This window comes from Lagenorhynchus albirostris, chromosome 8 (genome assembly GCF_949774975.1).
Source record: "Lagenorhynchus albirostris chromosome 8, mLagAlb1.1, whole genome shotgun sequence".
NCBI lineage: Eukaryota > Metazoa > Chordata > Mammalia > Artiodactyla > Delphinidae > Lagenorhynchus > Lagenorhynchus albirostris.
In genome coordinates this window covers 40,812,323-40,837,312 of record NC_083102.1, presented here as the reverse complement: position 1 = coordinate 40,837,312, position 24,990 = coordinate 40,812,323, and the positions used below count along the sequence as shown (strand labels likewise).

The following is a 24,990-nucleotide window of genomic DNA, read 5'->3' as shown; positions in this document are numbered from 1 at the left end:
GGCTGTTTCTTAGGACTTCCTGGGACACGTTGTGAATTGTAGACATTAAGTCAGGAATTCAGGTATCATTTCTACCTTATTTTCTTTTTACTCTGATTTTCACTTTATTATTTTATTTATATTTTATCAATTTAATTTATATTTATTTATCTTCTATCTTACACATGTGTGCACATCACCTCAAATTCTTTCTGGAATAAAATAGGATAAAAACGAATGCATGTGTGCATAATTATATTACAAAGATAACGTAACAGACTGCCCTCAGCAACCATCGTGTGACTGCACTTACCTCACTAGGGTGGAATCCATCCACGGGTTCAATGAGCTGCCAGGGCTGCCCTCCGCTCTTCTGCCACTCCTCCGTGACTGCGGGGCGTGCACACACACACACACACATACACACACAGAGGGTTAGAGACATGCTTTCCTGAGCAACAGTTAACACCCAAGAGCAAGGGCTGTGAAGTAGGCTCCTCCTGGGCCCATGCTTACCCAGCCACGTCTGCCTCTGCCGGGGGCTTTCTGAACAGAAATAATCTTTCCATTGTGTCATTATTTTTTCTCTAACTCAGGAAGACAAATGTGTGAGTGTTGGATGAATGTGGTTTGTAGAGTGAGGAGGGTGGTGGGGAAGGGTGGGCTCGAAAATATTCAACATCGATTTAAGTCCATCTCATTTCTCAGTGGCCAGGAGGACAGAATTTCAGGAGTAGGAGGAAAATATTAAGCATTTTGTTAACATCTCCTTTCATTGGCTGCCATTTCCAGACACTGCCTGCGTATGTCAAGCAATCATCATTAAAACTCACAGTTTGTCAGAAATATAATTACCTAAGATGATCTGGACATCACATTTAGAGTGAGTATGGCTACAGAGAAAACGTTGTGAGCCCCAAAATGATGAACAGCAATAAAACTGTCCTTCAACAGGGGTGAGACCAGGAATGTCAGTTGCTCCAAGGCAAAGGCATAATGAACTCTACATTATAATATCATACAGTCAATAAGAACTCCTCAAGGAAACTTCAAGTCCCTAGACAGCCTCCAGAGAGAAAAATGTGAAACCTACCACTCCCAGTGTAGCCCATGCCCTCATTTCCCTGGTGTCCAGAGAGGGGAGCCGGCACAGCTGAGATTCCTCTAGTTCTTTCCTCTTCACTTCACAAAAACTCAAGGGCAGGCATATGTTCCCTCTTGCCCTCTTTGTTTATCTCTCTTTCGCCCCAAGGGAAGGAATGGAAATGCTATTAGGGCCTTTAACTGGATGAGAGAAGCTGGAGTTTCCCAGAGCTGAATCAATACTATGCTGCTTTCGTAATTAGTCCTAATATCACGCCAGGCCGTCCACACTTGCTACCCAATTCTTGTCCCCAGAGGGGCTTTAAATACTGCTGTCCTTCTCAGAGCACAGGAAACAATTCCTGCTGGTGCTTTGGAGTCCTATACTGGATCACCAATTCCTGTTGGCTTTGTCCCTGCCAGAACGGCCACCACTGAGCCACTCTCTTATGCTTTATGCCTGGGTTTTACTGGAGGTTGCTAGAAGCAGCAGCTAATGGAAAGTGGCCTTTGTATTTCTTGTGAATCTCAAATCAAGGGTATTGTCCACTGTGTCCTCCACATGTGGTCACAAGGGAGAGATTGCTTCATGCTGGTGAACGGTGTATCTCTCTGAAGGAATGGTATGTATCTGCTCTTCTGATAGGAAGTTCAGAATTACAATGCTACTGAAACCACACTAACCCTTATGAAGGCTTATTCGTTCTGCTGAGCCAGCTTGCAGACCTCACAGTTTCCTGCCATTGGCCCTAGGTACCCCGTGAAAGACAGAGCCTTGGGGAAGCTTGCCTGGCTCTAGCTTCAGTTCACCTGGCTGTCCTGTTTTTTAGGCATGACCTCGGAACCGGATTTTCTGCTTCAGGTTCAATTCTGGGTGCTTCCCCTTCCCCTCTGGGTCTGACACTGTGAAGCACCTGTGGGTCCCTCCTGTCTTTCCGGGTGTACCATACTGCCCCAGCCCAGCCCTGCTCGTCCTGGCTCACCTGTCATGCGTTCCCAATGCTTGGTTCAGACTCTTCTTTCTCCCCCTTGGTCGGGAGACAATGGGTCACTTTCCTACTTGTTTTTTGGGTCCTGCCGTTCTACTTTCTAACTTTATGCTGATTCTCTCTCTGAGCCATTTCCAACCTGAACATCCAACCAATTACCCTTAATGGAGCACCAGGCATTGGAAGGGTTTCTTCAAATACAAAGTCAATGTCACCCCCACTGAGCCCCCTCAGCGCTTTTTGTTCTTTTGTACTATTTGTCTCATCTCTACTTTGCAGCCCCACAGGGTGTCTAATACAGAAATCAACACTGATGCAGAAAGGTCCAGCCCAGGCAAGATGTCAGCCTCCTAAGCTCCTCTGTGACTTCAGAGGTGACCTCGCTTCCTTCACGTAAATCCTCAATGAACTTTTCAATTCTTTCTCCTGCTTCTCCCGTATTTTCAGTTTGGTTTCACCTTATGCTATACAAATGTTAAAAGGAGGAAGAAAAGAAAGAATGAAAGAAAATCTCAATCAGATGTTAAGTAATTCCCAGGCCTGTTGGACAATGGGAACCAAGCCCAGTCAAGACCTGAGAAAGGGTTGTATTAAAGAGATAGACAGCAAGCCGTGGGCCTGACCTGGACCACTCACACATCCTCTGACCCAGCGGGGGTAGGAAGTTCCTCATAACACTTTTAGACTCTTCACATTTGCCGAGAAGGTTGAGTAACGAATTGAATCTAAACTTGTGCCTTCCCTGGCCAAGAGAATGTTCAGAAAGGAATTACAGTGATCCGGAGATCTGGAAAATCGACAGTGGAAAGCAAATTTGAGCTTATAAATGAAACACGGTTTAAGCCAAGCTCGTGTTCCTGGAGAGGAATGTTTGTTAAGAGCTCCATATTAAAAACACCAGACTTTCTCATACCCGTGTTTCCTCTAGTGTGATTCAATGCTAGTCTTAACGAGACTTAAAGTTAGTCTAGGCTGTTTCCATTTTGATTTGAATTTTATGTGCATTACTAACTACCAAACTAAAAATTATGGCCCTTAGAGAAAGGGAGAGGTGGTGATAGATATTATACTTCATGGAACAGATGGACATAACTTAGTCATCAGAATTAGTGACTATTTTTCAAAGTGAGAAGGAATGGTGATTCCTTCTACTCCCCTTGGAGGTTTGATCCCATAACGTAGGATATTTTCTCATATGATTATTGTGTCTCTGAGGCTTACCAGTCACTGAATATCTGTAGACATAAGAATTATAACACTTACAGGAAGAGTCAGTAACTCACAGGCAAGAGTTTAAGGTCTTACCTGTATTATGACCAGTGCTAGACAGAGTGACCCTTTTTAGTTTGATTATCTTAGGGTGAAATTTTGATTTCTTAGAATAAATGCAATACCAGACAGTAGTCTCTACTTCTTCCCTGATTTAGACTGGGTGGTCCAAGCAGGTTATTATGGTAGATTGGTCAGTTCCCTTCCTGCCTGGGGCCATAATTAAAAATAGGCAAATAAATTGCCTTTTGTTCTTTGGAACACTTGAATTAAAGCTCTTGAAAGATCGTGAGTGATCTCTTTGGATTTGGTACGTAATGTACTTCCTTTATTTGTAAAGTCAAAGAAGCTCTGCTAATGACCAGTTTTTCAGAGATGCAATAGAAATCACAGGCGTTTCATAGAACATTTGGTAGCTCCTTGATGATTAGCAGATATTTAAAAAGAGAAATCTGAATTCTGGTCAGCACTATGAAGTCACTGGTAATTTTGACAAACGTACACTTGAGGGGAGGGGAGCTAAGAACCAAAACTCTAACTGAGTTGTCTTAGAAGCTGAGGGGAGCTGGTGGTATATGTAAAGTGTCAGTGAAAAAATGGCCTTGTCAGCCAAGTGGCATGCTCCTTCCTCTGTATGGGAGGTGTGGTGGAGATGAAGAAAAAGGATATAACCTGCTCAAGCTGGCATTTCCTGAAGGGAAAAAAAATTGCTGCCTCTGTTTAGCTCATAACCAGTTGGAGGATGAGTCAGCAAGAGAAAAAAGAGTCTCTGAGGTGAGCAGTCATCTCTTGGTGCTGGACTGAGGCTGTCAGAGTAGAGAACAGATAGGTCTCGCGTCTACTCTCAAGGGACAGGGACCCTCAACTGTCATTTGCTCTGTCACAGGGTATAAAATTGTAAATCTCATATGAAAAGTGATATTCGTGATGCAATAGCTCAAATACAGTATAGAAATGAGAGCAGAGATTTTCATGTGACTAGTGAGACTGCTGATTTAATCAGTGACTCTATAAGGTTTTTAATTTCTGATAAAAGGAAACTGTGATAAGGAGATGCATTTCTAGCATAGCTTCCTGTGAGGAACTCAAAGTGATGCACAGGCTCAGTTGGTGATGGGGAGGGTTAGACACTGAAAAAGAATAAACATTTATTATCCATCTATCATAAGCCCTGGAAGAATGTAGTAGGTGCTTTACATACAGTGATGGTGGTGGTGATGGGAGGGTGTCAGCTAACAGGTATCGGAGTCCTTACTACATGACAAGCACTGTCTCTACCCTTACATAGAGCCCACGGTTTAGTTACTGCTACCGGGCACAAAAGGACACTAATCTTGAACGGTTATTTCATTTCCTCGAGGTTACACAGCTATTCTATGTCTGAGTTGAGATTGGAATACAGGTCTGTCTGGTTGTAAATTCTGGGCTCTTTGTATAATAACATTTTCACCTACATGAGTTAGGCCAGATTTCCAGGGTGATGAGCTGCCCAGGTGGGGGAGCTTATCCACAGAGATGGATCTGGGAGTGGATGCACCCTCTGCCTACTCTGGAAAATGCTAGAATCTCAAGGTAGGCATGCCCTTTGCAGTAGTCTAACATTGGGTGTAAGTTAAGACCTTACCACAGTTCTTGAAAACTAGGTAAAAACGCCAGCTCTCTCAGAAGCACACGTGATAGCACGTAGCCATTAAATGCATAATGCTGTATCGGATGTTTCTGGAGGCAGATCCCAGAGTACCATTTCCTCTGCCTCCACTCTCCCTCCCACTGTATCTTCTCTAGTGGAGACTAACTTCATATGGAGAAGGCGAAGAAGGCCCTGGACCAAAACTGGACCTTCGTTTTTAAGAAACGTCAGGGAATTACAAAGTGTCAGCAAATTCCTTGAACTGCTGATGAGAAGTACCAAACAAGAAGCGATACCTAGGAGGTTTCTCAGTAAGGCGACCAACTGTCATGCTGATGTAGAGTGTTCAGGTTAACTGAACTTCTTGCTTTTTTATTGCATTTATTGTTGCTCTGAGGATAAGAACGTGCTGAGGAACCTCTGTTTCCAAGCATGTGGAATGCTGGCCAGTATGGGGGTCCAGGAGAAAGCTCTTTTCCCTGTATCTTTCATGAAGAGAGGACTGTTCTGTTTTGTTAACAACTATATTCCCAGCACCTACACAGCACACAGGAGGGCTTAGTAAAAATCTGATGACTAAATGGCTAAGTTCTTAATCTTGGAGCGTTACAGGAGCCCCATTTATTAAATTTTAATGTGTGTTTTAATTTTAATAGATCATCTCTGGATTATGTACAGATGCAGACTCTGATTAGGTATGTCCTAATTAGGAGTGGGGCCTGGGGCTCTGCATTTCTAACCAGTCCCCAGGTGTATAGATGTTGCTCATTTTGAGCTATGTATTGAGTGGCAAGGGTGTGAGGGAACGGTGCTCTTTCCTGGGTGCTGGCTATGTACCAGGCATGGCATTTGGGAGGATTACACATTATTTTACATAATCATCACAAAGACTTCTTATGTGGATATAGTGTCTCCATTTCCAGGTCTGGAAAGGAGGGTTTAGAAATGTTCAAGGAATCGCCAACAGTCCCAAAGATAATAAATGACAGAGCTAGAGATTACTGTGGAAAATGAAAAAGTCTCTAGTGAATACTAGGCAATATTATATTTTTAAAAACTTTATCTATATTCAGGGTGGGTGATGATCAAAGATACTTGGTGGTGCATTTGTTTACACCAGGAATTCATTAATGAGGCTTTAACTCTGCATTTTAATGACAGGTTATTTATCAAAATGTCTCTCCCCATGAGAGAAATATATATCACCGAGGCAGGAAATCTAGTTAACGGAGATCAGTCTTGTTGAAAAGATGTTCAGAATTGAAGTACTAGAGTCTACAATGCAAAACGTGTCAGCTAATGTAATATTTGATAATTCATGACGGCCATCTGTCTCATCCCAGATGCTTGGGCTGGGGGAGTTGGTGGTGGGGAGACAGAGATGATAAACTCCGTATGAGAAATCGTCCACTCTTTGCATACACTGCAAAGCTTTTCATTAGCATCATCTCAGCTGGCAGACGATCAACAGAGACTTTTCTCTTGCATAACAGTTGCTTAGCAATGAAAAGGGGACTGGAAGGATTAAAGTCAATAGATAATAATTTTTCAGAGTCAAGATGTAAAGGATAAATCTAGTAATCATGCCTGTTTTCTTGTGGCCACTCATCAGTGACCCCAATGTTTGGATAGAATGCTAGAAAAGCAGCAGTAATGTTCTTTCCAGAAAGCTGGGATATGGTTTGTCCACTTTGCCATAGGCATCTGAAGTCCTCCCTTTGAGACTCATTAGTTTCATCATGTGTGAGGTCTGGGAATCTGCCTTGTTTTGAGTCCTTAGGTAATCCAGTGGCCCCAAGGAGAGGCACTGCCTTACCCCTCATTCCTGTCACTCTCATCTTTAGCCCAGCCGTAAGCGGGGCATTGCTAAACTGTCAAGAATAAGTTAGATGATTCCACTGACCTGTTAGCTCCCAGCCCAAAGCTGTTTCCAGCTGGTCACTGGCTCTATTGCTTCAGGGATTCTAAAATAATGGTGAAGTAAGGAGGTGATGCTAAGCTTCCACCTTTCCAGAAAGAGTCTCACACTTTATCTTTTTTCAATACTCAGAGCTATTAATGCGTCAGAATGGGGAGAAGCGACCCTGCCCAATATACTGCCTGTTGGCTTGTAGCAAACGCCTTGCCCAGGTAGGCTCTAAATGGTAGCTGCTGCTTCTGTTTTGTGTCAATACCTAAACCAAGCAAAACTTACTTTCTTGGAAGTCAAAATCCATGTAGAAAAGATTGAAGTTCGTAAATTTCTGGCTGGTTGCAATTTTTTTCAGCATATTGGAGAGTTGTTCTGCTCTCTGAATACAAAGGAAACAAGGAGAATTTCATGAAACCTAGACTTGGGCTTTAGGGAGACAATTCAGGCAGACCAAAGAAATCAATAGTCCCCACCCCACCCCGACTGCAAGTCACCAGCAGACAGCCGCTCTGCATATTAAATTTCGTTCATGCACAAATGACCAACGAGCATACAAAACTGTTACAATTCATTAGGAACAAAATCAGTGCAAATTAAAGTATTAAGATACCACTTTCTCCCCATGGGTTTGGCAAAGAAAAGATGAACAATCATGATAATAAAGAGTATTGCCATGGGATATGTGATTGAGAATGTCAATTTGTTTAACCTTTCTAGAGAGCAATTTGGTGATAGGGATCAAATCGTTAAACATGACGTACTCTTTGACCCAATAATTTCCTAGGAATTTGTCTTAAGGAAATAGACATGGTACACAAAGACATACATCTTCGTATATACAAAGGTTCATCACAACGCTGTTTATCATAGTGGAAAATTAGAAACAATCCATATGTCCAACACCAAGGGATGAAATAAATCATGGTATATTCATATGCTCTATTTTCTAAAATGATTACAAAATTCTAATGTGGAGGGCTTCCCTGGTGGCGCAGTGGTTGAGAGTCCGCCTGCCGATGCAAGAGACACGGGTTTGTGCCCCGGTCAGGGAAGATCCCACATGCCGCGGAGCGGCTGGGCCCGTGAGCCATGGCCGCTGAGCCTGCGCGTCCGGAGCCTGTGCTCCGCAACGGGAGAGGCCACAACAGTGAGAGGCCCGCATACCGCAAAAAAAAAAAAAAAAAAAAAAAAATTATGATGTGGAGGAATGATTATGAACATCAGAAGGCACAAAACAATATGTGTGTTCTGATACTATGTAGGCAAAAACCCCAAAATAACTGTCTATGAAAATAATATTGGAAAGACATACATATATATTAATTTTGGGTGGTGGGATTTTGAGTGATTTTTGTTATTTTTTTTGTATTTTTTACATTTTCTAAGGTTTTTTAAAAATTGAAATATATTTCCCTTGTAAAAAACGTTTACTAAATTCCTTGCAAAGAAATTATTTACCATCTGTGAAAGAAATGTGGAAAACTTTCTCAGAGAAGAAAGGAAGGCTCTGGGGCAGCTGGTCCTCCCCTACCTTGGGAGAATTCCAGCCCTGCGTACACCTAACCTTCATCACTTCTCTGACTCTACAAATATGCCTAGGACCAGCTTTCAAAGGCGTGTGTGTGTTTGTGCGTGTACACGCATGTGTGTGTACAAGAGAGACAGGCACACATAGAGACAGTGATCGAGAAACCCAGCAAGAACTACAGACTCAGCGAGGCAGAAGGAGGGAGACAGGGCACCCCGCATTCTCCTGACTCCTCAAGCATCCGGGAGTTTGTTTCTTTTATTCACCAGTTTGGAGGCCATCACCCTGCCAAAATCCCATCCCCAGTGAAAACCCTGCAGCAAACACAGGGAGAGAATGATCAAAGACAGTATCAAAGGGCCTGCGACAGCCCTACCTCTGAAGTGAGAGTCCGGAGCGTTTTATTGGAAGACATCCAGCCGTGGCAGGGGCTGACCTGAGAGCAGGAAAACACTGATTACAGAAGAACAGTGCTGGTTGTGGGAACATAGCTTTGGAACAAGTCAGCGTGAGCTCACCTGGAGACAGCTCAGGAAGGAGTAGAGATGCGCGTAGGTCACGTCCTTGTTCAGCTGGCCTGGAAAACAGAGAGGTCTGGCATGTTGCATTCACTCAGATAGAGCAGCCGCCTAGGGACCCTGGTGGGTGAGCCTGCCTCTCTGGCAGAAGGCTGGCGCCTCCAGGGACCTGCCCTGCCTATGCATTTAGCGTTGCTCTTGAAGATGCCTGTGCTTTCCTTCTTTCTGAGCCCCCTAGAAATTCAGACCTGGGGTTGGGGAGCGGCCCCAAGGAGTTTACTCCTCTCTCGAGCTCTTCACATGGGCTAGGGCAGGGTGTGAGGGGCCTGACCTTATCTGGACCCCAGGTAGAGGGATTCAGGGCACCGTATGGACCAGAACACCACTAACAAAGGACTGGCAGAGCAGTGGCTTTCTCCTGGCAATGGTATGAAACGTCAAGTCCCTGTGGGGTCCAGGGAGCATGGAAGGTGGGAGTTGACCAAATCCTCCTCCTTTTGTGTTTATGAAACACTCAGGTCTGACCCGATCATCGCATGCTGAGGACCTGGCGGGACTCTGGAGGGTCTGAAGTTCTGACCACGCACTGTCCTGCAGTTTGGTGAACTGAAGTTTTCCACAAGTGCTTGTGTGGCTATCGGACTGGGGAGGCTGGTACGTTCGTTCTATCCCTTCATGGCCCAGCGGTTATCTTAGTTGAGCCATCATTAGTAGATAGGCTCTATTTTTGGGGGCAGGTTAAAGAAGTACACACGCATGAAGTGGTAAACGCCAAATGTGAGTTCATGCAGAGCCTTTCCAAATATCAGCTGTGGACCCAGAATCTGGGGGCGTTACTTATTCTCTCTTCTCGCCTCCCACCACCGCCCCTTCTACCGCACTGTGCGTCCCGCCCCCGAACCCAGGCAATTCAAGTTTCATACTGTGGCTGAGACACAAAATCCAGGTTCTCCCAAATCTCGGGGGTGAATGACCGATGTCTCATCCATTAACACTTCCCTCATGCTTGAAAAAATAAAGGAAAATAATAGGGCCTATCTCGGAGCGAAGAGAAAGATTGAAGGTGATAGAACACAGTCTTATTTTTCACTTATACCTCAGATCAGTTAGACCGAAAGATAGATTCAATTTTCTTGTCATAGAGGAAAAATATATTCTCTCTCTGTGTGGGTGAGTGAATCCCAGGACTGGAAAACCACAGGCTCATTATCGCCATTAAAGTCACAGTGACATGCTGGGTCTTCTCTGTGCTCCAGAGGTGTCTGCATTTCCGCATTTTAGATGAATCCCAAGCCACTGGCTTCTGTCTTCACTTTCATTTTATGGGCTCCACATGGAGCTCTGAGCTCCATGATCCATCTTTCTCCAAGATCCTGCTTTCCATCACAGAGGCTGCTTTCCCTCTATTTTTTTTTTTTTTTTTTGGTGTGTGCTTTTGTAATTTACCTCCTTTCTGTATGTGTCCCTGCCTGTCTCAGTCCAGCCCAGCTGCAGTGACTGACACCTTCAACCTGCGTTCCCCACCCTCAATCCTCCACTTGCCCAGAGGACTTGGCCCTCGCCCCCTGCTGAGCGGCAACCTTCCCTCTGCCATCTTGTTTCTTTGTTGGGGCGGGGGGCCTTGTAATAAACCTTAGGGAGCTTGGTTGGGGCCCTGACGCCCTGCTTGGCCCTGACTCTCACCTGGTGGCCTCTCTCTTTTCCCTGCCCAGTGGATGAAGTGTCTTCAACCTGCTGGAGGTGGTACCTCATGCCTGACCGTAAATACCACTCCTGCACCCTCTCCCTCCCCACCTGCAAGACTGGACTGCTCTGATATCCAGGGGGACTGGCGTTTATCCTGCCCCTGGATACTGGAAGCTCATCTGCTGGCTGCCCTTTGGGGGCTGAGCTGAGCCGTAGCCTCGTTGCATCCCAGCTTACTCCCCTCTTCCTACTCTCTTACTGCTGAGGTCCCGGAACACATTAGGATGAGACCACAAGGCATATCCTCCTTCTGGACCAATCCCTGTTCCCTCCCCTTCATGTCCTTGCTATTCTGGCACTGGCTCTAATTGGACCAGGTTGATGGAGGGGAAATTCTTAGGTGAGTAGGTGGGTCTGTGGACAGGATAAGCACACATTAGCTGTAGTTAGAAGAAAACTGGGAAAGGTATAATGGGTTGGTTTCCCTTCTCTCTGGTATTCCTGCCTATTAAAGGTCAGCGTGTCCCTGGGGCTGGTCATGTGGAAGGTTGGCGGGGAGTGTCTGTGATGGGTTTATGACGAAGAGGGAAAACGGTTCTTATGCTTTTCTCCACAGATTGGAACTGTCAGTTATTTGCTCTTTCTTTTTATGTATGACTTTTTATCCTTGTTACTTTAATGGTATTCTTCCGTATCGAGAAGCCCTGGTATAAAGACTCATCCTACCTACATGTTGTACCTACGTGCAAAGAGGTGGTGTCTGTGAATCCCTGGTTAGAAAGTGAGTCTGGTGAAGAAAGGTGGTCATGACTGCCCAGGACAGGGGCAGAGGGCTGTCCCACAGTGGCCAGGAACCATCAGCGTGTGTGTGTGTAAGGGGTGGGAGCCTGTGGGTTGGCCCAGTTGATACCATATGCTCCCTCTGAAGATCAAAGGGATCTACCCCAGCTCCTATAGTAGCAGCTCGAGCTCAGTCATGTGTATGTTCTTTAGGGCAGAGTCTTTGGCATTTATTGAACTCTGGGACCACAGTTGAAATTTTAGCTACCGTAAGAGCTTAGTGCTAACAAAGTCAGCCACACCTTCACGAAATACCATCTGAGTGTATCAAACCTTGGTGAAACCACATTAATTTAGACAGGGAGGAAGCCAGTAATAAAATTGAAGGTACACTACAAGGTATTTTAAAATACATTAGGTTTCAAGTTTAAGAGTAATTGGGACAAAACAGAGTTTTTGCGGCTATTTTGTGGCAGAGGCCCTTCAAAGAAGGCTGACTCGCAGACTTATTTGTAGCCAGCTCTCCCAGACTTCCTGATCATAGTCTAACCCTTTGGATAGCTCCCTGAATGCATATGGCTTAGAGAAGTGTCGCTGGCCCTCGTTAATTTCACTGTCAGGATCTATATACTATTTGTCCTTTCCTGAGAGAACAAGGACTTCATCTTTGCATCATTTTTACCCTCAAAGCACATAATCGTTATCTCAGACATATTAATGGAAAGATTGCCTTCCTTACAGACTGTGCCTGAGAGGACTCATCCCTGATCAAACATAAACTTACTTGAAAGATCTATGAATGTATAATCCTAATGTGTGAGACTTACTTTCTGGTAATTCCTCAAAAAGACAAGACATTCTCACCAGGAATTTTAACTGCTGGTAGAGCCTGTGGGGCTGTCACAGCCCTTGGCGGTCAGGCAGTGACTGGGTCGTGACTCACAGACAAGGCTAAGAGGAATGATGTTAGCCCCTTCCTCCCCAGCAGGAGTCAGCAAGACACCCATTCTTGTTCTGGGCCTCCACTACCTGCACATCTGATGCTGTGGCATTTAACCTTCTCTTTCCTGAATAGTCAGGCTGAGTTCCCACCTGTTTACTGAGGCAGCAGAGAATGTCATCACTGACTCAGGGCTTCTCCCCTGACCCCTTTTGCTCCCTGGCCTCTTTCTTAATCCTTAAGGGGTGGCTAGAGTCAAGTCTACAGATTATCATCATCATGTTTCTTGGCTCAAAGGCAGAATAAATGGAAACCCCCTTTTATTTGCTTGCCCCACGCTTAGCACAGTGTCCCAGGAACCAGACTCAGGTGTGTGGCTATGGATTAAGATGAGATCCACCTTAACCTGGGCAAAGCAACCAAGCCTTGAGGCTGAGCTAGCATTAACCTGCTTCACGGCCGGTTCCTGTCTGTGGGAAGGAAGATTCAAAGATTGGATGTGGAGCAGGGCAGAACGGAGGCAATGAGAGGGCAGCGGCCCCCTGTTCAAGCTTCCCACCTTATGTGAGTTAGCAGCCTGCCAGAGGACAAATGAGGACGCTGGGTAAATCCCACCTACTTCCCCAGTCTGTTTAGGAAGGACCCTGATGCTTCGTTGAGGAATTTATGATTTATTTCTCATGGCAACCAGGCAGCAGGGATAATTTAGGATGTGAATAATAACTGAAAAACATTCAACAAATTTTAGGTGGTTATAACTTTCTCCCTCATTGGATTCCCCTGACCCCCAAACTAGAGTTGTTTATATAGAACACACTTGTTCCACCACCTATTGCTCTCGTGCTGTGAAGTGCTAGTCTAGGTCAGCGGCTGGAGGGAGGCCATCTGAGGATAACGCAAAGTCTAGAGCAGGGTTTCTCAACCTTGGTGCTATCGACATTCTCAGTTGTAGGGGGCTGTCCTGTGCATTGTAGGATGTTTAGGAACATTCCTGGATTCTACCCCTTGGATGCTAGTAGCACTCCATCTCCAGGGGTGATATGATAATGGGTGGATGGGTTGCCCCTGGATGAGAACCACCGGCCAAGAGAATCCACCAAGTGATTGATGAGTCCCCTGATCGATCACCCTCTTCCTTCCCTTGCTCTCTTCCAAATTACGTGGAGTCATTTTTACATACTATGGTTGAGTCAAGGGAACGGCCTGGCGTATCTGAGAAAATTTACGGAGGCAGTCTAACTGCAGTTCATGGGAAGGGAATGGGATTTAAAGTCAGAAAACCTAAAGTCAAGTCCCTATTGGTGTGACAGAGTAAATTGGGAGCACATCTCCCCTACTCCCAACTCCCCTTCCCCAAGCATTTCTTAGCATGGGAGAAATCTAGGAGTCTGAGAACATCTGTTGGGGGAACTGAACTTTTCATCCCCAAATGGCTCAAAGAGACATGATCAGCCCAAGTGGTTGTCCTTCACATGTACAAGGCAGCCCAGAATGGAGTCAAGTTCACTGTGTGATCATGTTATCATTTCTAAAGGGCGTGGTCAAGGCCGTGTGAATAGGAGGAACATGCTTTCTTCATGAGAGGCTGGACAGTGTTTCCTTGGAATAATAACATTTGTGGCACATTTCATAATTGAAGAGGAAAATGACTTCAGTCGCATCGGTGGGGAGCCTGGAATGTGGACATGTTCCATTGTTGCCCAGTGAAGGGACCGCAGTGAAGGGGTCAGAGCCCTTTGAGAGCTGGTTAAAAGGTCCCTGCTCTTATGTGGGGCAGTGTAGAACTTCCTGCGGGAGCTGGTAGGGAGGTTGGCTTAAACAGGAACTACAGGAGGAGGACAAGAGGGGATTGAAAAGACACAAGGATGTTATGTATGCAAGGGAAAGCTCTCCACCTCTACCCACTAAGGAGGGTGCAAAGGAAGGAGTTTCAGGTCTTCCCCCTCTGAACTGCTCACCTGACTCATAAGGAACTGCTTGGACCTCCAGGACACTGTAGCACCTGGGCACTGTCGCTTGGGTTGGTCTAAGGAGGTGGCTATGGCAATACCAGGGAAAGGGCAGCCCCTTTCCATGAGAGACTGGCACAGGTGCTGTCGATATGGGGCTGAGGGGATGGTCCCCAGGCCCCTCTTTGTAGATGCCTGTCAGAGAGGCCTGAGGCCAGCACTGCCCATCCTCCCTCCCTGCTTAATTTTCTGTAGTAACACTTATCATCCTCTGACTTTTGGAGTCTTTCTCCCACTGTAACATAAGCCTATGTTGGCAGAGATTTTTGACTATTATGTTCACTGATGGTTACACAGTGCCTAGAACAGCGCCTGGCATATAATAAGTATTTTTGGAAGGACATTCTTCCCTGAAACACAGAGAGAGAGCCCTGCTACACCCAGCTTGCATATACAATAAGCTGTGCAACATTTGGCAAGCTACACAACTTCTCTGAGCCTTAGTTTTTTCATCTATCAAATGGAATTAATAGAAACATTTATCTCACAGAATTGTTTTAAGGATCAGCATGGCAGCCCTTCCCAAGGTGAATTACTACTACTTTCACAATGTTTGTGAAGCATCTGGCATGCTAGAGATTCTATTAGAAATTTCTTGGAACTTTAAAGCATTTCAGAGCCAAGGACTCCAAAAGAGTGTAGAAGCAGGGAGCAAGCCCTCTGGAGGACCCAGTTCTACAGAGCTCTAACTGGCCACCAGGGTGCACAGACGTCATTAGAATCCTGGCCACTAGGGGGCACTCACCACTGAGGTTTGGAGAAATCCTTCCCTTTGTCTCCTTCCTATCTCTTGTTTGGGCTTCACTGGCTCCTTCTAGATTTCACCTTCAGTGAAGGAGTTTTAAACTCTTACCTTTCAGTTTGTCCTAATTCTTTGCCAAATACATCTGCCCTTTCTGACTTTGGATCTGGTTCTGGCCACCTTTGGATACTGACCTTTTAGATCCTGTACCTGGGTGCTCTTCCCTTCATCGTTCTGGTGGCATTTTAGGTGTATTCCTATATGGTTTGAACTACATATATTTGAACTACGAATACATTGACATTGTTAAAGAGTAAAAACATCTTCAAACTGATACCGAGAGGATGATATCTGCTGTGCAAATTATCCCAGAGAAAGGTTCCATCTGGTAAGCCGTATAAAATAACATTGCTGCCATTTGGCAGGTGAGAATCTAGATACTGCAGAGTCTGCATGACCTTTGAGTACAATTTTTCAGGAGTGGTCATTCCTGGGACGGGATCACTCTTCCTGTTCACAAAAAAAACAGAAAATATCTTAGTATATTATAGGATAAATGCACGCAAATATAAGACCCACCCCCCAAACACACACACACACACACACACACACACACACACACACACACACACACATACACAGTAGTTATTGGTGTTATTTGAAAAATATTTCTGGTTTCTGGACTCCCTTGTTGTTGGGTGGGCCAGGTCTGGCCTATGAGTTGTGAGCAGAAGTGACATGTGTCATGTTTGGTTGTATGAGAGCCTCCAGGATGCCATTTCTCTTTGCCATGAGTCTGAGCAATGTTCTAGAAAGCAGCTGCTTCACCAGTCTGAGTCCTGGAACAGAGCTCCATGGTGATCCCTGATGGACAATGTAGTGCGAGTGAATAAATATTTATTGCTTTATGCTACTAAGATTTTAGGGGCTGTTTGTTCCTGCAGCATAACTTCACGTATCCTGACTGTTACACACAGTTAATAGTATCAAAGGGGTCTGGTATTGCTTATTATTTGTTTGACACTTTGAGCTCTGCAACTTGGTCTTTAAAACTTTTCACATATATAACAGTCAGGGAGATGAAATTTCACTGAGAAATAAAGTGACATTATGTGTCCACATTACATCTTTCCTTTCTACAATGAATTTGAACTTTCATGAATTTCCTCATAGACTGCTATTCCAGGCTATACCCCAGCAACAATATCTGTCAACAGATAATTCCAATTTGCATCACTGCCTTTCTCTATATAGAAGTGCGTGTGCTCTATAGAGGATATATGAAATTTTTAATTATATTTTTATCTTCTTGTTCCACAAAATTAGTGAAAACAGAAAAAGGAAGTGCTGAAAGTAGTTATAAGAGCACAGTCCTAAAATCAAAGAATTTAAGACAAAGATGTAAATCATAAGTGAAAGTAGCAAATCTTTAGCTTCAATTAGACATTTACTGAATTTAAGCTGGTTGTCTTATTTTCATTTGGTTTGGAAAAGAACAAAAGTGAGGACTGTACAAAATACTAGAAATACATCATTGAAAGTTCCATTTAAATCTCCCTTCCTTCCTTCCTTCCTTCCTTTCTTCCTTCCTTCCTTCCTTCCTTCCTTCCATCCTTCCTTCCTCCTTTGCTTTCCCCTTCCTTCCTTCCTTCCCTCTTCCTTCCTTCCTTCCTTCCTCCTTTCTTTCTTGTTATCTTTAAAAGGCAAGGTATACACCTGGAGACTGTCATACAGAGTGAAGTAAGCCAGAAAGAGAAAAACAAATATCGTATATTAACACATATATGTGGAATCTAGAAAAATGGGATAGATGAACCAGTTTGCAAGGCAGAAATAGAGACACAGATGTAGAGAACAAACGTATGGACACCAAGGGGGGAAGCGGGGGTGGTGATGGTGGTGGTGGGATGAATTGGGAGATTGGGGTTGACATATATACACTAACATGTATAAAATAGATAACTAATAAGAACCTGCTGTATAAAAAATAAATAAATAAAATAAAATTCAAAAAACAAAAAAACATGGCTTCCCTGGTGGCACAGTAGTTGAGAGTCCACCTGCCGATGCAGAGGACACGGGTTCGTGCCCCGGTCCGGGAAGATCCCACATGCCGCGGAGCAGCTGGGCCTGTGAGCCATGGCCGCTGAGCCTGCGCATCCGGAGCCTGTGCTCTGCAACGGGAGAGGCCACAACAGTGAGAGGCCCTCGTACCGAAAAACAAAACAAAACAAAACAAACAAACAAAAAATGATTTAAGGGAATAAAGAAAACTAAGGAGTGGTTAATTAATTTACATAATAGCATTTCAGAGGGCAATGATAAAGACTATCACACTGAAGCCCAGAACCTAAGTGACTGACAAGTTTAACATAATACTAACATACTTTCTATTGAACTGTTTAATACAACCTTTCCTCCTTCCCTGCCATTAAAACACACTTTGATGACTCTTACCTACTACAGAATGAAATTCAAACTCTGTGGCTTAGCACTGAGACCCTCTACTGTCTGCTCTTCCCTATGTCTCATTTCTTTTGCTTCTCCCAGGACAGGATGAACTGTTAATGCCAGTGTTTGTAGATGACCACACCTCATGTTACCCATTTTCTTTATTTTTGAAACTGCTACCTGGCCAAATGCTCAGTGCTGTGAACTATACTAGTAGTTGTAGTAGGTAAACTACACTCCATGTAGGCAGGGGTTTGTTTTGCTCATTGCTGTATTTCTAGTGCTTGGAGCAGAACATTGCATGTAGTAACTGTGTGTTGAATAAATGATTAAAGGATTGAATCAATAAACTTACGTTTATTGGGAAAAAAAGGCAAGGTATAAATAGGGATTCTAGAATATTTTTTGGCTTTAATATGTAAGTCTATTATTGTTCATTTTTTGCACCGTTGACTTTTGTACAAGCCTTCAGGAACATATCAAATTTGAATTAAGATACTAACCTGCATTAACCTGGGAGTTGAAAATAGAATTCTCTTTAGGCTTTAAACTGCCTGTTGTTAACCTAAATGGAATCATGCTATAAGTTATTTTCTATTTTAAGTCCTTAAAATTCCAGATTTACCTAATGATCCTGGAGTGGATTGAATAGCCTCCCTCAGAATGTGACCTTATTTGGAAACAGGGTCTCTGCAGATGTAATCAGTTAAGATGCGGTCATATTGGATTAGGTTGGGCCTTAAATGACTATGACCTTATGACCTTAAAGGACAATGACTAGTGTCCTTTTAAGAAGAGGAGAGACCCACACACATAGGGAAGAAGGCCATGTGAAGCTGGAAGTGGAAATTGAAGTTATGCTGCCACAAGCAAGGAATGCCGAGGATTGCAGGGAGCCACGAGAAGGATGAAGACAGGAAGGACTTCCCAGAGACACTTCAGAGGGAGCATGGCCCTGCTGACACCTTGATTTTGGACTTCTAGCCTCCAACACTGTGAAAGAATAAATTTTTGTTTTTTGAACTCACCCAGTTTGTGATATTTTGTCACTGCAGCCCTAGGGACTTTGATACAGCTTCCAAACCAGAAAAAGTAAGTTCATTACTCACAAGCTGGACCCGAGAACCAAGAGACATGGGAAGAGGAGACAGAAAGAAGCCCCTAGGGGTGTCCACTCTTGTCACTTTTAAGGGAGCTGTTCCTAAATGGAAATTGGTGTTGTCATTTTGGAAGGAATTTTTCAGAATGTGTCAAAACTTGAAGTTGGTTTAACTTTTGACCTTGACATTTCTCTTTTGGGAAGTGGTCCTATCATAACATTTCCACAAATGTGCAAAAATGTACATACAAGTATGACAACATTTCTTGGAATAGAATAAAATTGGGAAAAGCTAAAAAGCCTGGCTATATAAATTATAGTAGATCCATGCAGTAAACCTCTATACAGCCATTAAAAAGAACAAAGTTACTAGATATAGGTGATGGTTGCGCGACATTTTGAATGTACTCAATGCTACTGAATCGTTCACTTTAAAATGCTTAATTTTACATTATGTGAATTTCACCTCAATAAAACAAAATTTTTTTTAAAAGAATAATCTGTATGTGTTAGCATGGAAAAGACTGCTAAAAAGTATTGTTGAGCGAAGAGAACAAATGACAGAGCATTGAGCATAATATTTTATTTCAATGAATATTAATCAGTCTGTAAATTAGAACTTACATAGAAAAAATCTGGCTGCAAATACAGGAAACATCTCTAGTGGTTAGTTCTAAGCAGTGGTGGTGGGGCGGTAGGGAGTGATTCTGGAGAAACTTTTGCTTCCTAGACCTGTATTATTTGAACTTCTCACAACACATGTTATTTTGTAATCAGAGAAACAGTCAAAATGAAAGGGGTTCTCATATCATTTTTATTCTTTCGAAAATGAGGAAGAAAGCTAAATATTAATGGGAGGGGCAGAAAACATTGTAATTTTATGTCATTTCCCCTCCACCTATGTCACTTAGTGAAATAAAATGACTTTTCACGTTGTTGCTGTCCAGAGGGTGACAGGCTGACCATGGGTGTGAAGGTCACATGGGCCAGGTTGTGAGGGGCAATATGTCGCTGCACAGAGGAAAAGGTGGAGCAAATCTGACGTTCGGGGCGTTTGGTGTGGTTGGTGTATGTGCTTCTGCACTGGGTCATGAGTTCCTTGGACTTTCTGAGAGAGAGAAAGAGAGATCGGAGGAAAGAGAAAGAGCTGTCCCATTGTACAAAACCCCAGCATGTAGAATAAAATGCTACATTCATGTTTTTCATTACTTTGGGGAAAATTATGAATAAGAAGCTCTCCAGCCTGCATAAAAAGCACTCAGAAGGATTTGAGAACAGGTTGCCTACCTGCTAGGGGCCAAAGGTTGGTTAAGGATTTGGCTTGATTTGCAGATGCACAGAAGCCCTAGAAGGACCCCAGTTTGTGAAGGGGATTCAGGCTGCCTTGTGCGTTTGTTCAGACCGGGAGAACGAGGTTCAGAGTAACCAGGTTTTGTCTTCACTGTGTGTTTGGAGTGTGACAGCAGGGGTGAAACAAAGCAAGTTGGGTGTCTATATCCTGTCTTCTGTCATTGGTAAAGCTAGAATGCACGGCTATTAACTTTTGCCTTGGCATCTCAGGGTTTTGTTTTTTTTTTTCTTCTGCTGATACAACAATGCTTTGGCACAAAGCAAGGATGCTGAGCTAAGACTCTCCAACCACCTAAAGGCAAGATGAGTTAAGATGGAGCAAACTCTCCCATACTCCCTATTTATGTATATGTATGGCTGAGTTGCTTTGCTGTGCACCTGAAACTATCACAACATTGTTAATCAGCTATACTCCAATATAAAATAAAAAGTTAAAAAAAAAAAAAAGAAGAATGGAAGCCTTGGTGTTTCTGCTGGAACATTCTCCAGTCATCTTTGCTCCATCACGTACAGCTAGATAATTTACATACGCGCATCGCCAGGTAAACCCTGTAGTGTGTATAGCAAAATTGACCAATTCTTAGTTCAGGCAAGGGCAAAAGGGTCTGAGTGACAGGTGGTGGGTCACCTCCTCTGGATGCCATAGATGATCCCTCTGACCCTGTCCCTGAAAAATTCTCAACACCCTTTGACCTGTGTACTCTTTCTCCTCCGGTAATATTTGAGGGGACTTAGCACTAGTGTTTTGGGACCAAAGAGTCCCAGTGGTTTGGGAAACACCTCCTAGGCCTGCCCTGCTGTCAAAGGCTGCATGGGCTGAGCTGAAAGTGTCTAAACCTCTTCAGGCAGGTGCTCTGGAGCCCACGTCAGGTTCACTTTGCCATCCCGTGTTTGCCTGCCGTGGCAGTGCCCTGCACCCTTCCTCACACACCGGTGAGCTCACGCTGGTCAGCCCTGGAGAGGTGAGGGGTTGAGGGTGCAGGGCTTACGGGGGAGAACTATGAAAGCCAGGTTGAGAGACGTGACGCTCATTCCAGGAAAATAATGGGAGAGAAGATGGTGCCCAGCACCACACTCTCACACGTCAGGAACACGTGGTGGGCTTGGAACAGATCAAGAGCCTCGTGTTTCGGGTGGCTCAGAGTCTGTCCCTGTCCTAATGAATTGCGCCTGATCACGCAAGGTAAGCCTCATGACTTGGGTGCAGGGCCAGACATGATCATTTCATTACCCTGGCGGGTGTTCCAGCCAGATTTCACTGATGGCTGATGGCAGGGGCGCCCCCCTCTCAAGGAGGAAGGTAAACAGCCTCTGCAGAAAACGTTGCCCAGAACCAGAGTGAAAGCCCAGAGACCTGCTGTGGTTGAGTGCTCAGATTTCACTCACAGCTCGCTTTCGTATTTTTGAAGCATCCAGGTAATAGAGGTAGCACTTGGTTTCAGGCCCCCCAGTTGTAATCACATTATTGACCTCCCACCCAACCTCCATGAGGAGGCATCTTGACATAGACTGGGAATGGGGTGGGGTCTCAATGGGCCCACATTACCCGATGCATAGAGATCCTGGGTCCCCTAAAAGAGGATATGGCCTGGAACATGCTGGCTGGTAGAGAAGCTCATTCTTCCCTTGGCTACCCACACCTTCACTGAGGAGGCTGGGAGAGAAGACTCCTCTGAGCAGCAGAGTTCTATCCATTCCCTTCTCTGCTGGTTTTCTACCCTTGACTGGATAGAATGGATTGTTTCCTGGCAGTTCAGCTCCTTGGAGTCTGTGATCTATCAGCATCTTGACTGCTTCCTCTTAATGCAGTGCTGACCAGCTGCCCTAGGTGACAACTGAAACATCGGCATTGCTGAAAAACACTTGGGAGCTGGCGACACAGACAACCTCTGTAGGGCGGCTCTGGCTCTCTCCATTAGGTGAAAAATGTTCAGTTTATAATGTCTAGGTCCACTATAAAAAATGGAACCACGTCCATTTCCGTGGCTAGTGTTAGATGCTTCTTTTTTTTTTTTTTTTTATACATTTCCAGTAATTACAATGTTTTTTTCAGGGATGTTGTAATTGGATATTGGGGAAGGTTTGTCATCACCCTTTATGACTTGAGGCCATTCCCATTTCTCATTGCTGCCCTTGCTACCCCAGCCTCCGCTGCTGTAGCTCACTCATACTTGCCCTATTTCCAGGAATTTTTCTCCTTCTGTATCACTCACACTCTATAGCTTTTGAAGGCAATGATAGGAAACGCGCAAAGAAGTTGGGTTAGCTTAGGCCAAATTGAGTAGAGGTACAACAAGAAAGCTAGGTTTGTCTATTTCACCTTTCTTCTTGAATTCCTGATGCTAAAAGCTATCTTGCAATCATGACCTTCATTCATTTAACAAGTATTTATTATCTACGTTTGTTTAGAGAATTGAGAAAGAAGCACATAGCTGCATTATTTTAGTAAAAGCGAGCATCGTTGTAATAAAAAAAGAGAAAAGTCAAGCAAATACCCTAGAAGTTTTTTCAGGATGGACTTACGCAATTCGTTGCTGGCTTGGGCTTTTATGAAATCACTTTGCTCATTTGGGGTAATCTCCTCCACCTCGACATTCTGGCAGATGGGGAGGTATACTTGCCATCTGTCTTTATTTTTCTAACCCCTCCACAGGACGTTGCAAAGTGGGCACTGCGGGGACATCCCACACTGCCAACTCCATCCTTTCACCCAAATGCTTGCTGCTTCTCTGCCCGGATCCCCAGAGGGCAGAGAGGCTGGCGTGGGTCTCTGACTGATGTCTGCCTGCCCTTCGGCTCCTTGGAAAACGAAGAGCAGGACTGGGCTGGAGGGGCCTCTGCGTGTACAGCTTCTGCTGAAAAAGTGCAGTTTCAGGGATTTTGGGCTCTTGGACTAAAAGGCTCTTTCTGCAGGTGTTTTTTACTCAGTATAACCAGCTTGTTCTCTGTCCCCTCCAGCGGGACAGGATCCAGAGGTTGGAGGGGCACTGGCTGACCTGACCATAGGTTTGTTCTGTTTTGTGATGGGACTGGGGGTTGAAGCTCGTTGCTTCTCCTTCCATAAGCTCATTGAAGTTAGGGACGGTGGCCTCTTTGCCATCATATCCCAGGGCCAGGCACACAGCTTGGCATTTCATAGGTGGTCAATACGTACGTTTAAAAGTGAATTCATAAAAGAAAGCAAATAAGGCAAGTGTGGACTGTAGAAAGAGTACAGAATTTAGTCAGAGAACCCGGATGGGCTCTCAGCTTTACTGCTCAATAACAGCAGAAGCAAGTTCCTCACCTAACCTTGCTGAACCCCAATTTCCTCATTTGTAAAACGGGACAATCACATTTGCTTCTTAGGGTTGCTCTGGGGATGACCTGATATAGAGACGGGTGCGGCTCATGGCTTACGGAAGGTTTGGGAGGTGTTTGCTATTTACTGCAGAGTTCCAGGTGGGTCATTACAGAGATACCTTGGGTCCTCAGCATGTAGTCTTGGCAGACTTGGGGTTCTGTGGACAGTGGTATACCAGTCTAGGGGCTGCCAAGGCAGGGCATATCAGTATCTCTGGCTTGCAGTGTGGTGTCTCCTGCCCTGAACTCGCTTCACCGTTTAGGCCTACACCTCCTTCACCATAAGAGCTCTGGAGCTCTCATGGAGGTATCCATGAGAGCAAACACACGTTCATAATACGGAACCACGTTTTTAGCACAGGCTCAGAAACTTGGTGAGTGAAGTACGAGAAAGCGAAAGGTGGGCAGTGAACAGGGTGGCCTGCTTCTAACACCTCTTGGGTTGGAGTCCAGCTCTGCCGTCAATCGATTAATTGGGCAAGTCATGTCACCTCTCTTGGCTTTGCTTTTCTATTTTACTAACATGATGGGTGGGTGGCGACTGGGGAGTTGTTTTAGAGCTGATCTCACCTATCTTTTTTTTTTTCTTTTTGGCCATGATCACAGGACAGATGGCATTCACATGTGCGGCATATTCTCAGGGGTATGCACAGACTTCGAGAAGCCTTCCAAAATGTTGTGGGGGACTGAAGGCATTCAACATTTTGAAATCACTACTGATATTAGCAGTTTAGCAAAACTACTTTCTTACGATGGGCCATGGGCATAAATAGGATTGGCTGTGAATTACGTGCAGTTTCTCTGCAAAGTTCCAGGTCTATGCTGTCTCGACCACGTGGGTAAGTGAATCAGAATATGAGTGAGGAAGCTGTTCTTATGAGAGAGCTGTGATTTTGCCTTATTTTATTTAAAAAGCCGTGATTCTCAATCTTGGATTTTTGATTAGCACTAACGTATTTCTTGCGGTATAACTCAGAGTTGATCATGACACACTCCTTTGTTATGAATCAGAGCAAAGAATTAATGGGTCAGATATTCTTAAAGTCTTTCTGCTTTGCAGCTTGGTTTTGTTGATTTCACATGTGTCTAGGACTTGCTAAGATAGGGAAATTCAGTTCCACAGCAGGCTACTGTAATGGAGTGGATCGAGTTGAGAGGACAGGGAAACTCGGAGTCAAAGAATTTTCCAAACCTTTCTCAGTAACTCACCCGTTGCAGACATCATTTCCAATCATGGCGTATATGACAATGGCTGGTTGGTCCAACAGCTGGTTCCTAGACAAACTGAGAAACCATAGATGGAATCTGAATGTCAAACACTTGGAAGCCTAGCTGTGAATCTTTGTATGACCATCTTCTTGGTAACATTTTGCTATTTTTCTTTCATTCCCATTTCCCTCTTCTTCTCTATAAATGTTAACCCACTTATCCATTAGGAAAAGACCACATAAATGCATAGAACTAAAAGAGCAGATTGAAGTCTCCCATAGGAGGACACACTACTATCTTTACAGCATGTTTCACAGAAGTTGTCATGAATAAACACAGGTGAGTTATCTGAGTTACTTGTGTCCAGACGTGCAGGACATTATTACAGCTGTGGACCTGTGGTCAACTTTGAAAAATCAAGGGTTTATCAAGGTTTCTATTCTGGACGCCCAAGGCCTTGCTTCTGAATTTTAA

At 44.4% G+C, this 24,990-nt stretch overlaps 1 protein-coding gene across 2 annotated transcripts in view; it reads right to left on the bottom strand.

Annotated features, from left to right (window-relative positions):
- AOAH (acyloxyacyl hydrolase) overlaps positions 1–24,990 on the bottom strand; it is a 173,168-nt gene that overhangs the window by 10,999 nt on the left and 137,179 nt on the right. For both annotated transcript variants that reach the window (XM_060156020.1, XM_060156023.1), the window contains 6 exons: positions 24,517–24,591; positions 15,403–15,575; positions 8,909–8,967; positions 8,767–8,826; positions 7,145–7,241; positions 293–369 (listed from right to left, as the gene is read on the bottom strand). In XM_060156020.1, coding sequence (XP_060012003.1) covers positions 293–369; positions 7,145–7,241; positions 8,767–8,826; positions 8,909–8,967; positions 15,403–15,575; positions 24,517–24,591 — 541 coding nt within the window. The remainder of the gene's footprint in view (positions 1–292; positions 370–7,144; positions 7,242–8,766; positions 8,827–8,908; positions 8,968–15,402; positions 15,576–24,516; positions 24,592–24,990) is intronic.